Raw genomic sequence first — 15,594 nt, 5'->3', positions numbered from 1 at the left:
TTCAGGTAAATGGGAACTGTTTGCACATTTATAATAATCTGTGCACAAGCAGAGACCTTGAGTGGTTGAACAATGAATGACCGAGGGCTCTTACAATCGATCACTGAAGTGTTACAGAAATGTAAAAAAGGTCATTTCCAAATGAGTTGACGTGAATGTGGTCTACATAGTCGAGCCCTGAAGCTCCATGTTCAGAACGGTATGATGTAGAACAGAGTTGTCTGTCATGTCAGCTCTATTCATTACGTATCACTCAATACAGCCCTGTTTATGATGCCGAACACTGAAGTTCAATTGGATCATTGAAATTTGTCAACTGTTTTTATTAATCAAACTGCAACAGGCATGTATCAAAAGGTTAACACAGCAAAGCCTTTACAAAACGGCTTGATACTGAAATCTTCCCAAAATGGCTGCTGCAAAAAAATTGTAAACAGTTTATCAACAGTCTTACAGCGAAATAAAAAGCACCCGTTATTGTTCAAAACATCTGTGCCGTCTATACAGAATCAGAAAAAACCCACCTAAATTAGATGGAATGTTTCCATGTAAAAAAAGGATTGAGTTTACTCACAAGGCAAAGGGGATCAGAGTGCAAGCATACGATGCACTTAATGAGTAGTAGAAGCTGGTTTGGTCACTTAGCGTAGTTTGTGCATAGTTAAGGCATCGGTAGAGCAGTCCTCTAGGTTGCATGTGGCTATGATGAGACAGAGTCCCATTCAGTAGACGTAAACATGTTTACCAGGTAGCTAAACTACTACAGTCCAACCTATACCTTGGGATAGAGATTGGCAAAACCCTGAGCGAGTTGCATTGTGATGGAGTTTAGATGAGATGCGTGTGAAAGGATCCAGGGTGACAGAGATCGAGGTCACCCATGCTCTACAATAATGCTTTTTCATATTGGTTCTATTCTACAATACCATTGCATTCTAGAATACCATTCCGTCTGTCCCAAATTCTTTCAGAACAGAAGCGGTGTCCAACATGTCAGTCTTTTGGGAGTGCAAGGAGAAGAGGAATACAATGGAGCACAGGTGGTGTTTCCTTTATGGCATCTGGTGACTGTCCGTCTGTCAGACGGAGGCTTTGTGCTCGACTTCAGCAGTGGGGCGACAGTTCAAACGCTGTTTCTTCACATCTGTGCTTAGAAGGCGGAACCGAAATGATTCATTTCGATGTGACAACAAAGACGTCTGTAAACAGTCTTCATAGAGGCAGCAAAAGGACTGGGCATGTCTTTTTTTTTACACAAGGAAGAAGATTCGTTATAAAATCAACACACCATGTCATTTCTGTGCAGTCTTTAGAGAGCCTCTTCTCAATGACTTTCAAAGCATCCTGTAGAACTTGGTTTGAAAATGGCACTTCAACTAGAAAAGTGTATTCTTCAGTTACTGATTCACTTTGCCGCCAAAACTTCAGAGGACAAATAAATAAAACAAGCTAATAAAAATAATACAGCAGTAGCCAAATGAGGTATCTAGGTGTTTCTCCATGTCAAGGAAAGGAATTAAAAATTAAATAAAATCAGTGGTTTGTCAAAGACGGGACGCAAAAGCAACAAACTTAAAGTTCAGGTGGGGGGGGGTGGGGTTTAAAGTCCACACCCTGCCCCTTCCACCACCCAGTGTGGTGAGGCCCGGGGTTAAGGGTCAGGGTTGTAAGGGCAAACGTGGAGTGTCAGGACTCTTTCCTTCCCTGAGGTATTTCTTTGGAGTTGGTTGCTCCCGTGGCTGTTGCCGTGGTGACGGCTGTGGGTTCCGCAGCAGAGGCAGACTCTGGTTCTGACTCAGTGATGGCAGGCGTTGGCATGGTGACGGAGGCAGGTCTGCTAGGTTCCAGCTCGTCGGGGCTCAACGGCCGCTCCTGCTGTACTAACCCACCCCAGCTGGCCTTGTTCAGCCCCAGGTGGCCCAGCATGGTCTGGGACAGACGCGTGTCAGAGAACCGACCCCACTCGGCAAACAGAGGCTCCACCACATACGTCATGAAGCCTGGGGAAGGGAAGACAGGGAGACACACAGGGTTCGAAAGGCAGGCCTAATAGAGCTTCTGGTTCTATCAATGGAATGTAGCTAGTACTTACCTAGAAACCATCATAACTTACCAATCTGAATGTTTCCCATTGAGTTTCTCTGGCTATCACACAGTGGACTGACTTCAAGTTTGTGCTTCTTCTCAATGTCTCCTACAGAGGGATAGACAACACACACTGATCAGAAATCAACAGGATAGGTGAAGAGAAAATGAGAGATTAATGAGAGGCTACCTTGGTGAAAAAACTCTTGAGTCACTTTCTCGCTCCACTGTTTGCTCAGCTCCCAGGGTCTGCAGGGGTTGCAGATGTCCGCACACTTCAGAGCCATCTGCAATGAGTTAGAGACAAAACAGCCAGTTCTACAGTTTCCCCATGCACAACTAAGAGCCACAATTACTGGTTAGTTACCACAGTTTCCCCAGGCCCAACTCTAAACCTATGGTCCAGCTGGTAACTGACCTGGAGGATGAAGTGTCGGTGGCTGGCATTGCTCAGGCACAGGTCATCCTGGTTCAGGTGTGTTCTGAACTTCCCCAGGTACTCGTTCTGTCTGCTGATGTCAGTGGCCAGGATCAGAGAACCCAGCTGGCGCTCCATCTTCAGCCTGATGAGCTCATGAGTTTAAATAAAATGTATACTACAACAACCAACTCAATACCTTGCTTTTTAACGTAACGTTTATTGATCAACCATTTGGCACTGGAAAAAGAACATGACTGACCCTTCCTCAGCAGGCAGGTGGGAGAACAGGCCAGTCTCTCTGAGCAGACCTACTGCAGACCGCCAGTGGTGGTTCTCCAGAACAGAGGAGTTCTACAGACCAGATTGAGAATGCTGTCATCTTGAGCTACTAACTGCATTCAATCATGGACCTCAACATTACATGGCCATCTATTGATCTCCAGCCAGGTCTAAAGCTACAGGAGCTTGGATTGCTTTACGTTCTCCCCTCTAGAGCTTGGATTGCTTTACGTTCTTCCCTCTAGAGCTTGGCCAACATGACAGCGTAGCGTTAGCCAGAGGGTTATACTACAAAGCAGGATCAAAAAGTTGTCCTAAATATTCTGATATAACATTTTATTTTTTTAGGAAAGATAAGCTTGTAATGGGTTTGGGCTAATTGATATCTAAGATTAGCTTTTTTATTATTCATCTTTATGCCCCTTTTTCCTCCCCAATTTTGTGGTATCCAAGTGGTAGTTCCAGCCTTGTCGCTGGCTGTAACTCCCCTCCAGCCTTGTCGCTGGCTGTAACTCCCCTCCAGCCTTGTCGCTGGCTGTAACTCCCCTCCAGCCTTGTCGCTGGCTGTAACTCCCCTCCAGCCTTGTCGCTGGCTGTAACTCCCCTCCAGCCTTGTCGCTGGCTGTAACTCCCCTCCAGCCTTGTCGCTGGCTGTAACTCCCCTCCAGCCTTGTCGCTGGCTGTAACTCCCCTCCAGCCTTGTCGCTGGCTGTAACTCCCCTCCAGATTCGGGAGAGGTGAAGATGGAGCCATGCGTTCTCAAACACGACCCTACCAAGCCGCACTGCTTCTTGACACACTGCTCGCATTACCCGGAAGCCAGCTGCACCAAGAAAATACCTTCCAACTGACGACAGCTTGCAGGCGCCCGGCCCGCCACAATGAGACAAGAAAATACCTTCCAACTGACGACAGCTTGCAGGCGCCCGGCCCGCCACAATGAGACAAGAAAATACCTTCCAACTGACGCCCGACAGCTTGCAGGCGCCCGGCCCGCCACAATGAGACAAGAAAATACCTTCCAGCTGACGACAGCTTGCAGGCGCCCGGCCCGCCACAATGAGACAAGAAAATACCTTCCAACTGACGACAGCTTACAGGCGCCCGGCCCGCCACAATGAGACAAGAAAATACCTTCCAACTGACGACAGCTTACAGGCGCCCGGCCCGCCACAATGAGACAAGAAAATACCTTCCAACTGACGACAGCTTGCAGGCCCCCGGCCCGCCACAATGAGACAAGAAAATACCTTCCAACTGACGACAGCTTGCAGGCGCCCGGCCCGCCACAATGAGACAAGAAAATACCGTCCGGCCAAACCCTTCCCTAACCCGGACGACGCTGGGCCAGTTGTGCGCCACCTTGTGGGTCTCCCGGTCATGGCCGGCTGTGACACAGCCTGAGATCGAACCAGTCTGTAGTGACGCCTCAGCACTGTGATGTAGTGCCTTAGACCGCTGTGCAACTCAGGAGGCCCACGTTTATCTTTTTAATTAACCAGAAAATCAATAGTTAGCCAACTCAGTGATACTGCTTTGTAGTATAACCCTCTGGTCTAATATGGCTTCTAAAGTAGCTGTGGACTGCTCCAGCTATGGGCTCTCACCCTGTAGAGCTTGGCCAGGTAGTGGTTGGTCTTGATGAGGAAAGGCTGGTTGACTCCCGGGTGGTCCAGGTCATGAGTAGCAGCTGCTAGCAGGCCCAGGAGGATGTCACAGGACGTCAGGGACTTGGCCAGCTATGGAGAGACCGGGAATGTCAGCTCAATTTTTATCGGCTCCAGGAGCAAATGCCTAGGCTTTAGCTCAGTGGGATAGCCCAGTTCAAACACCCATTAAGCTACTTCTGAATACTTTCTGTACAACAGAAAACTAGCACGGTCAATCTGTCTGCTACCTTGGGTTCTCGCAGGTAGCAGTACATGGCCTGTGTGACATCAGCAGCGTGCACAGCGTTATGGTAGGGGTTGAGGCTGTGGTAGTCCTCCTGCACCATGACGAGGAAGCGCCACAGCTTCACCATGTCCAGCTGAAACAGCTCCAGCAGACCATACTGGTTCAGGAGGTGGAAGGTCATCGTCACCAGGCTGTTTCCTGCATGGAGAGGGATGTGAGATTTAGTTTAAGAGCTTGTCAGGAATAGTGTTCAGGGGCGGGTAGTTGTGTTTTTTGTGGAGGAGTTTAGCATTGCAATAAATCTATGGAGAATGACTTAAGAGTCCAACATCCCAGTTCTACACAGCATTGAGAAAAACAAACACCAGAGGGCATCATTGTCTAAAAATGTCTGATGAGTTGAAAGCAGGCCTATGCAGTCATGTCACACTCATTCTGTGAGGATGAGGACATTACAAAAATGTAGGTAAAGCTCTAGGAGAAAAAGTGGACATCTGTTAGAAATATACCATTCGTTAATCTGTCGAAGAGGAAAATGTCGAAATTCCAGCTCCCGACCCTTTCCAGCATACACTGCAAGAGAAAAACACATGTACATGTAAGTGTGTTAACCCATGCAAATAAACATGAATTGTGTATGCATACGAGTGTATGATTGGCTCAGAGCGTATGGTCTGTGTGAGCATCAGACCTTGGCCTGTCCAATGTAGTCCTCATCCAGGATGTGGAGGGGGTTGAGGTGGGTTGTTCCCCAGAGCAGACGGGACGAGTGTAGGTATCTCTGGAAGCTGAGCAGTCTGCGGAGCCGCCTACCAGACACGGGCCCAGCCGAGATGAAGCCAGGACCAGGGATAAGACTAGAGGCTGAGGTGGATTCTGAGCAGGCTGAAAACAAGGGTTTATTCAGAACATTGGAGTTGTTTAAAACAGTGGTTCTCAAACTTTGGGTCCAGGACCCTTTTTGTTATAGCAAATTCATCAGGGACCCCCTCATAACTCAGGTGATATAAAACTAGAATACAAGGAGTGTTACTTTGACCAGTAGTATAAAGTACTAGGCCTCCCGGGTGGCGCAGTGGTTAAGGGCCCTGTACTGCAGCGCCAGCTGTGCCATCAGAGTCCCTGGGTTCGCGCCCAGGCTCTCTCGTAACCGGCCGCGACCGGGAGGTCCGTGGGGCGACGCACAATTGGCCTAGCGTCATCCGGGTTAGGGAGGGCTTGGTCGGTAGGGATGTCCTTGTCTCATCGCGCACCAGCGACTCCTGTGGCGGGCCGGGCGCAGTGAGCGCTAACCAAGGTTGCCAGGTGCACGGTGTTTCCTCCAACACATTGGTGCGGCTGGCTTCCGGGTTGGATGCGCGCTGTGTTAAGAAGCAGTACGGCTGGTTGGGTTGTGTACTGGAGGACGCATGACTTTCAACCTTCGTCTCTCCCAAGCCCGTACGGGAGTTGTAGCGATGAGACAAGATAGTAGCTACTACAACCATTGGATACCACAAAATTGGGGAGAATTTTTTTTTTTACTTAAGTAGTACTTTAAAGTCTTTGTGGGTATCTGTACTTTATTTAGATTTCACTACATTCCTAAAGAAAATAAATGTACTTTTTACTCCATACTAGTTACATTTGGAATGCTTAGCAGGACAGGAACATTAACTAATTCACGCACTTATCAGGAGAACATCCCTGGTCATCCTTACTTCTTCTGATCTGGCGGACTCACTAATCACAAATGCTTTGTTTGCAAATTATGTCTGAGTGTTGAAGGTGAATAGCCCCTGGCTATTCGTAAATCAAAAAAAATAAGAAAATCGTGCCGTCTGATTTGTTTAATATAATGAATTTGAGATGAGTAAAAGTAATGACACCTTAAAAGAAAATGACTCAAGTAAAAGTGAAAGTCACCCAGTAAAGTACTACTTGAAAGTATTTTGTTTTAAATATACTTCAGTATATTTATATAGTATCAGAGGTTAAAGTATAAATCAAGTATGACAATTGGTTACTTTTTCCACCACTGATTGACTTTGGCAGTGCATGGCCGGACAAACCTTCAGGCCCTGGGAAGGAACATTAAAGGCCCATCTCTTGGCATCAGAGAAAAATGTGCCGTTTTTAAGCAAATGTCCTGCAATTCTACACATTTTGTCACAAGACAAAGAACATTTTGCAATTTTAAAGCTTAAAATTAGTGCATTGCCCAAAAATATATTGAAAGAATTAAGTACCTTACTGTGACTGTTTTCAATTACACAATGGTAAGAAATAAACAAAATACCTTCTTAGCGAAGTACAATTTCTCAAGCAAGAATTTTGCTGGGACTGTCTGGGAGTGGTCTGAGTGAGGAGGAGAGAACTGAAAACTAGCAGCAGTGGAGGATGCTGAGGGAAAGACGGCTCAAAATAATGGCTGGAACGGAGCGAATGGTATCAAACATATGGAAACTATGTGTTTGATACCATTCCAGCGATTACCACGAGCCCATCCTCCCCAATTAAGGTGTCACCAACCTCCTGTTTAGGACTCTTTCTAATGTACCACCTATGATGTCACCAGGCAGGCCAAAACTCCAACCCTCCAAAACAGCTGAAACTTCAAGCAAACAGGTCTCACACTAAAAGGGCATCAATTTTCAGTATTATTCCAACCTCAGACTAAACTGGGCCTTTAAGTTGAATAATGTATGGCGTACAGTGGATACCAATATCCCTGTGAACCTCCCAGGCCAATGTTACCAAGGGGTAAGAACATGAATTGTGGATTAATATTATAACATTGTATTACACCCTCAACTATTCCATAGCCATTTTTTGTTTGTTATCTGTTAGTAATGGTCATAAAATGTCTATCGTCAAAAACACGGACATGGCCGAGGACCCCTTGCAGTACAAGGTTTACAACATAGAGGATAGATTCAACAGTTTCCTGTTGTACAGAAAGAAACAGAGGGATGACATGGCGTGTCTGGTTTACACAGTAGAGGTCTATCTAATCATTTAGTAATGTACTCTGCTTGATAATCCCCAGGCACTAGAGTCAAACATCTGCTTGAAAATCTTAAATCAGGAATGTTGCACGAATGTTTGGGTGGACTTATAATTGAGACTAAGAGCTATCCAAATGTCCAAAAAGTTCAATATGTGAATGAGAACGCTGATGAAACCAATAAGAATACTGATGAATTGTGAAATGGCGCCTAACCAATTGTGCCATGTGTTTTTTTCCCCCACGTAAGAATTTCACTAAGGCTACACCTGTTGTATTTGGCGCACATGACAAATAAACTTTGATACCAATAAGACTGACGAAACCAATAAGAAGACTGACGAAACCAATAAGAAGACTGACGAAACCAATAAGAAGACTGACGAAACCAATAAGAAGACTGACGAAACCAATAAGAAGACTGACGAAACCAATAAAAATGTACAACTCAGGAAGCATGTCAGCATTCCGAGGAAGGCATTTACTTTAAACCAGGAAGTGAACACATGGAACGTCTGTCAGAGAGAGAACTCCATTGGACTGGGAGTCACTAATGGTAGCAGGACTCACATTCAGGGTTGGCGGTCAGATTACAACTTTCTATTCATGAACTGAATGTCACAGTATTTTCTCTACAAGACTTTGTCCAAATTAAATATCACTCCACTTCCTGAACTAGAATAGTACCCCACCCTGCTCAGTCACATAAGGATTATTCACGTTGACTTATTTACATAAAGACAATGTCAACTAATCAGTGTGTGAAATAAATAAGATATTCACCAACATCTGTCAGGTGTAGCAGATCTACCGACTTAAGACCGGTAGTACCCGCAGGGGCAGGGCTGTATGCCGGTACCATCTCTTAACTGATCAGTGAGGGTAACTAGAGGAAAGTCACACCACAACTACTAGGCAGTGAGGAAATACGTCGTCATGGTTCATACTCACAGTGTAGGGTCCGGAAGTCAATGCACAGGTACGGATAGGAACCTCTTCCTTCTGGCTCAAATCCTACCTGACTTCTCACTCGAACATCTCCTAGAGGGAAGCAAGATGCACACACGTCCTCAAGAGTCATGAAACGTACAGTTGAGAAAGAGCGCTCCAAAATACAGGTCACCAACATGCTGTACTCACACACATGCACTCTCCCTCTCCTTCTCTCCCTTTCTCCAAAGGGCAGCAGCATGTAGACCACTAAAGGAACAGCTGAGCATGCAATGCCAGGCAAGGCTACAGTAACACTAGTATTAGTAGTCAGAGCAGCAGAGCAACCTACAGTAGACAGGTTTGTGCTTCATACTCAGAGGCGAACACTGACTATTGCTATGGTACTATGGCACTGGTCCAGGCAACCCAGTCAATACTGGTCTCCTAGGTGAGTCATTCAGCAGCACAGTCAGACTGACAGGCTAATGCAGCTCTTCAGCACTGATTTGTACATCAGATCAGTCATTCAGTACAGTCTCACTCCCACCAGCTTACTTACTTGGGAACAGCTGTTTGAATATAACACAAGCCCCTAGCAAAATAGCAAAACTGGGAATTACCATTAAAGGACAGTCACATACAGCTTCCACAGATTTAATTTAAATATACAAAAAGGTATGTATGATGTACACAAACTCAGATAGACATGCAGTCACACATCCAAGTCATTTGGTGTCTGTGTGAGAGCTGCACGTTTAAAATTGTGTGATGAGATGTGGAGAGTCACGTTTTCCCATTCTATGTGCCAGCGGGCCTTGACGTCAGGGGAATATGGGTCAGACAGTTGATTTGCAATGTGCACTGACCTCTACGCTGTAATGCTTTTAAACCCACTGTATGACAGACTGGCCTAGTAATTTATCACAGGCCCTGGCAAATAGCCTACATGTCCTGAACTGGGATGTTGCAGCACCTCTTATTATACATTTTAATATCCACCAACTCCACAAAAACACATGCTCTCAAAGTAGGCCTAATACTAGAGCCAGAGATAACCAGGGGAACGCTAGTAGCAGCAAATTGTTGTTACATCATTGAGTTAAAAATGGTCATTTAAATAGTCTTCTTGAGATGATTGAACTACTGAAGATGTCAGTAATTAGTGTTTACATTTTTTTTAAAATCTAAGTTAACTTCGAACAGAATTGTATCCGAAAATAGTTAATCAAACTATTTGCAGCACAAACCATCATAGCTTCCTCCAGACAGGAAGTGAGGTCAGTGACCTGGCCAGTTGTAGGTTATAAACAGGGCCCAGAGTATTTCCTGGAAAACGCCTGGCCCTATGTATATAATCTTCCATGACAACAGAACAGGCATAAGGGTCTAATCTGTCTTGGTCTGGTCTGCTAGACTGACTGCTGGGTAGGCAGGGTAAAATCCAACGCAATAAACTATTATCCCCAAATGTTAGGTGGCAGTGCAGACAACATAATATATACATGGTCTAAATCGAGTGGACTCCTAGCATCCCCACAGAGGACCCAGAACATTCCACTGACCTATGTACCCAGCACAACACAGAATTAAACCTCGGCTTCAGTAAATCTGCTCAAAATTCAGAGGCTTAATTCTGTGGCCCAACGGCTGGCCTGGATGGACTCAGACATGACTTAAACCTTATGTGATGGAGAGATTATCAAAGAGATCAGACGAGTGAGTCCCTCTGCATCAATCTCGGTCTGCCTGAATTCCTCTATCCCTTTCTAAAATGTATTTATCCCTTTTACATTGTTACTTAAGCTATTATGTAATATGACAAGAACAACAATATTTCAACCCTTTCCTTGATGTGCAATCTAGAGGCCTGATGCCTGTTCATTGTAAATGCGGGGACAGTGAGCAGTACTTATAGTTGCTAGTATTGAAATGCTAGTTGTACTACAACAAAATGGCTGGTGGTGCTGCTGAGTGAGTGTGGGTGGGGACAGTACTCACAGTAACTAGCATAACGCTAGTTGGTGTGTACTGTATGTGACAGGGGGCAGTACTTACCAAGCATACGAATGTACAGAGCAGTCTGATCTGAGCTGTCATACGAGATGGCCCCTCGTCTCTGAAGGAGAGGAAAGACAAAAAAAACAAAAAAACATTTATGCTTCCAAGATATTGGCAAATCAGAAGAGAACCAGAGAAATATGCAACGATGTTAAACACTTGAATAATTCGAGTGGTGCTGGCCTTCCGTCTACTAAAGTCATCTGGGTTCAACCATCCATTTCATTCTGCTGAGGACTGTTAGGCTGCTGAACAGTTGGGTTCAACTGATAGACTTTCACACAGGCCCACAAGGTGCGTCATCTTTGTGATGGTACACACACTCTCCATCTATTTATCAGCCAGTGTGAGAAACATGCATGCTGCGTAAGCAGCAGAAAACACACATGACATATGCACGGAGCGTGTGCGAGCGCGTGTGTACACATGACATATGCACGGTGCGTGTAGTGAGAGAGCTGGTGGGATATATGCTGTGGGAAGCTCTGTACTACATGTAGGGGGAACATGCTGCTCCAGACAGACTGGGTTGAGATGTCCATCTGGTAAAACCTAAGAGTTAATCACACCTCATTTCCCCAGTAATAGGCTCCTTGTTACCGTGACGATAGAGCAAAGCTGCTTGCTGATTAGGACAGCAGCAGACAACACTCCCAACGACACTAGGCTTACCAAGCACGCAAGACAGAAAGAGGAGACTACCGAGACTACCACACACACAGAGGGGTCGGGGGGGTAAGAGTATTCATACAGCCAAGTGGGGGGTAAGAGTATTCACAGCCAAGAGGGAGGATAAGAGTATTCATACAGCCAAGAGGGGGGTAAAAGTATTCATACAGCCAAGAGGAGGGGGGGGTAAGAGTATTCATACAGCCAAGTGGGAGGGGTAAGAGTATTCATACAGCCAAGTGGGAGGGGTAAGAGTATTCATACAGCCAAGAGGGGGGGGTAAGAGTATTCATACAGCCAAGAGGGGGGGGTAAGAGTATTCATACAGCCAAGAGGGGGGTAAGAGTATTCATACAGCCAAGAGGGGGGGGGGTAAGAATATTCATACAGCCAAGAGGGGGGGTAAGAATATTCATACAGCCAAGAGGGGGGGGTAAGAATATCCATATAGCCAAGAGGGGGGTAAGAGTATTCATACAGCCAAGAGGGGGGGTAAGAGTATTCATACAGCCAAGAAGGGGGGAGTAAGAGTTTTCATACAGACATAGGTATTCATACAGCCAAGTCAAACTTGTTTTCAAAAATGCACACAAACATAGACCTAGGACAATACTAGAGAGCAAGAGAGATATATCTATCTACCTAGTAGGTGTACACTGGTGCCTGGCCCTAATCAGCAGGTTGCAGTAACAGAGGAACCAACCAGGGGATATCCTCAACCTGCTGTCACCCACAGACAGATGCTCAGGCCTGTACACAGTCTTGGCTCACCTCCCCTTGCACCACACACACACACACACACGATCCAGAGAGGAGGGTGGTGTCTCCAGAGCTAGTTTCCCCACAAGACTCCCCCTCCCTGGGCTGAGCTTGCCTTGGCTCTCCTCCCCTCCAGCCAGGGTGTCCCCAGATGGCACATCACTCAGGCCCGTGACGTCAATCGGCTTAGCCTCATTTGCATTCATGATATACTTTACCCATTTTCATTCCCTCACTCTGTTTATTTCTCTCCCTCGCTCATCCCCTCTGGGCTCCACTCTCGAATGAAAAACAAAAACGCTTTGAAGCCATATTCTCCTCACAATGCAGTGGAGGCCGTTAAAAACAGCAATTTATTGATGCTTATGGGTGTCAACTGAAGGTGACAGAATTATTATTAACAAAATGTCTAAGCAGCTCGTCATGGCCTAGTCCCATTGGGATTGATCACATCTGAAAAAAACAGTCCAGAGTTATGGTAACCAGTTTAACAACCACCATCTCACACACACGTCCAACTGTAACCACTTAGAAACCCAGATAAGGATCAGGGTTCGTCTCCACCAAACTGTCGTCACAGACGCCCTCTCTCTCTCTGGGTGTGTCCGTCTTTCTCTGACCCTAAGTGTCCTCTAATTCTAAGCTCCCATGACGGCGACGGCCAATCCAAGATAATATTTGACCGGCTTGCAAACAGGCTTGTGGTGCAGTATTTTACTGTCAACACGCCGCTGTGTTCACACACAGCACCAGCGCTTAGCGTGTGAGTAATATCCACCCTGTGTGCGTGGGCAAGGGGATAAACAGACTGGCATAACCGTAAGCAGAAAGACCCCAAACTACTGCATATAACCTTTTCAATCACAAACACACACACCCCCCTTTGGCTGACAGCTATTGCTGGCGTGTCTGATCTGGCCTGTACCGTCACTCATCACTTCAGTGTCAGTTAGCAGCCAACTGGCAGGATTACCAGATCCCCCTCAGGCAGGGTCAGGCAACTTCTCCAAGATCGGTCAGACAGGTCAGAGGTCAGACTGGACTGAGGCATCAACCCCAGGCCATGTGAAAGGAAAAGGGGACACCTAGTCAGTTGCCCAACAATGCATTCAACTTAATTGAGTCTTCCACATTTAACCCAACCCCTCTGAATCAGAGGCTGCCTGTGAAACAGAGATCAGGTTAGTGTCTGTAGTTGGTTCAGTTTTACACAAGTAAACGACAAACAAAATGTGTGTCCTAAACCTACCTTGTCTGAGAGAACAGTTTAAGTAAAACAAAATGTTTTTAGATGGAATTCAAGTGTAACGCATCTAGAGACTTTTTCAGCATCAAGTTTGATCATGTGTAGCCTAGTTGACACTACTGTAGGTGTACTTGAAGCTAAATCTAAACCCAACCAGACAGCTCTACAGAGCGAACCCTGTGAATGATCATTGATGCCAAGTCTAACAGCTCCAGGCATTTAAAGTGGTGTTAAGCAGAGCCTGGTCAAATCTCATCCACCCACACGTCCCCGTTTCAGCCCCAGGGCAATGTCACTTCAAATGTATGCCGAGCAAAAATCATTGATTTCAAAGTTTAACAAAAACCATACAACTCATGAACAAGGACTACTTTTAACAATTTACACTGACGATTTTACAAAAACACATTTACTGGAAGAGCTGTGCAGATGCTAAATTTGGTAACAGAATTTCGGTAAAATCTTTGTGTCCGTGCTTTCCAGAAACTCTTAAAATATCTGTTCCAAATGAAGATTCAACAATGTTTGCAGAAATAATGCGGTGTCAGCTATGACGTACACACTTCAACAATGTTTGCAGAAATAATGCGGTGTCAGCTATGACGTACACACTTCAACAATGTTTGCAGAAATAATGCGGTGTCAGCTATGACGTACACACTTCAACAATGTTTGCAGAAATAATGCGGTGTCAGCTATGACGTACACACTTCAACAATGTTTGCAGAAATAATGCGGTGTCAGCTATGACGTACACACTTCAACAATGTTTGCAGAAATAATGCGGTGTCAGCTATGACGTACACACTTCAACAATGTTTGCAGAAATAATGCGGTGTCAGCTATGACGTACACACTTCAACAATGTTTGCAGAAATAATGCGGTGTCAGCTATGACGTACACACTTCAACAATGTTTGCAGAAATAATGCGGTGTCAGCTATGACGTACACACTTCAACAATGTTTGCAGAAATAATGCGGTGTCAGCTATGACGTACACACTTCAACAATGTTTGCAGAAATAATGCGGTGTCAGCTATGACGTACACACTTCAACAATGTTTGCAGAAATAATGCGGTGTCAGCTATGACGTACACACTGACTTTGAAAAACCTCTTTTGGTTATTGAAAGAGAGTAAGTGAAGTGATTTACACACGTTAACTGAATTTAATCATGGGTCCTATATCTGTACTACACAGAAATGCACAATTATAGACATGAATGTCATTAGCTTCATCGTGATGGATCCTAAATAGGTACACAAAAAATATATATATATATATATATATATAATATGCAAGATCCTCTTCTGCATATTTGGGTATCATTCGCCACACTGGCTAATTGTTTTAATGAACTCTGCCCCAAACAAGACCAAATTTGGGTCATCCGGACCAGAAACAAATCTGAACCAATCATAGTTGTCTATATTTCACAAGTTTGGACAACAAAGTACAGCACATTAGTGTACTCAATGTGTGTGCTCTGTACACTACTCTGAGCTGTACTGTCCAAACTTGTGAACCAAACTGTGGTTTGTGACTACTACGATTTCCCATTGTAGCCAAATCAATTGCAGAAATTCTATTACCCATTTTTTTTTACCAGAATTTGTTTTATTCACTTAATTCATAAACAAAATTGGATATCAGTAAAAACACTAACTAATTGATAGCTCTACCGTTCCTTGTTCTGTGAACTTTCATTATTCTCCCTCACGAGGGAGAGAAATTAGACAATATCTTTAAAGATGTGGGTTTTTGGTAACAGAACTTCAAAGCACAAGGAAATGTTTCATAGAAATCCCCCCCAAAAAAGTTGCTATTAGTTGGAAGGGGTCTTTACTTCAACATTGTGTTCCGATGTAATTCTAATACCTTTTAAGACCCCTTTGCCATCGGTTTGATCAGAAATCAAAGCCTTCACTTATTACACATTTTTAGGATGGAACATGTATACGCCTTCCTTTCTCGAACAGGGACTCTAGGCTTTCATTTGACACCCAATTTAATATGCTCCTATTAACTTCACTTTGGTGCTCATTGGTCCTTCCACATTGAAATGACCCCCAGCGATAAAACTAGACTTCCTCACGCTGTCAGTGGTAAAAACACTGGGTTCTAGCTGAGGACAGCCCCCAGACGGCATAAAAACACTGGGTTCTAGCTGAGGACAGCCCCCAGACGGCATAAAAACACTGGGTTCTAGCTGAGGACAGCCCCCAGACGGCATAAAAACACTGGGTTCTAGCTGAGGAC

The 15,594-nt window shown here is 45.0% G+C and overlaps 1 protein-coding gene across 3 annotated transcripts in view; it reads right to left on the bottom strand.

Annotated features, from left to right (window-relative positions):
• Window positions 1-302: 302 nt before the first annotated feature.
• LOC112227716 (high affinity cAMP-specific 3',5'-cyclic phosphodiesterase 7A-like) overlaps window positions 303-15,594 on the bottom strand; it is a 33,100-nt gene continuing 17,808 nt past the window's right edge. Inside the window, exons 2-13 of one of the 3 annotated variants that reach the window (XM_024392546.2) lie at window positions 10,656-10,716; window positions 9,160-9,192; window positions 8,619-8,708; window positions 5,373-5,566; window positions 5,191-5,254; window positions 4,683-4,879; window positions 4,393-4,524; window positions 2,766-2,857; window positions 2,504-2,648; window positions 2,276-2,372; window positions 2,114-2,194; window positions 303-2,000 (exon numbers count right to left, since the gene is read on the bottom strand). In XM_024392546.2, the coding sequence (XP_024248314.1) occupies window positions 1,687-2,000; window positions 2,114-2,194; window positions 2,276-2,372; window positions 2,504-2,648; window positions 2,766-2,857; window positions 4,393-4,524; window positions 4,683-4,879; window positions 5,191-5,254; window positions 5,373-5,566; window positions 8,619-8,708; window positions 9,160-9,192; window positions 10,656-10,716 (1,500 nt within the window). In that variant the 3' untranslated portion in view covers window positions 303-1,686. The remainder of the gene's footprint in view (window positions 2,001-2,113; window positions 2,195-2,275; window positions 2,373-2,503; window positions 2,649-2,765; window positions 2,858-4,392; window positions 4,525-4,682; window positions 4,880-5,190; window positions 5,255-5,372; window positions 5,567-8,618; window positions 8,709-9,159; window positions 9,193-10,655; window positions 10,717-15,594) is intronic. The other 2 variants (XM_024392547.2, XM_024392548.2) reach the window with 2 other exon arrangements.

This window comes from Oncorhynchus tshawytscha, linkage group LG29 (genome assembly GCF_018296145.1).
Source record: "Oncorhynchus tshawytscha isolate Ot180627B linkage group LG29, Otsh_v2.0, whole genome shotgun sequence".
In the NCBI taxonomy this organism is placed as follows: domain Eukaryota; kingdom Metazoa; phylum Chordata; class Actinopteri; order Salmoniformes; family Salmonidae; genus Oncorhynchus; species Oncorhynchus tshawytscha.
This window is presented reverse-complemented; position numbering and strand designations above follow the sequence as displayed.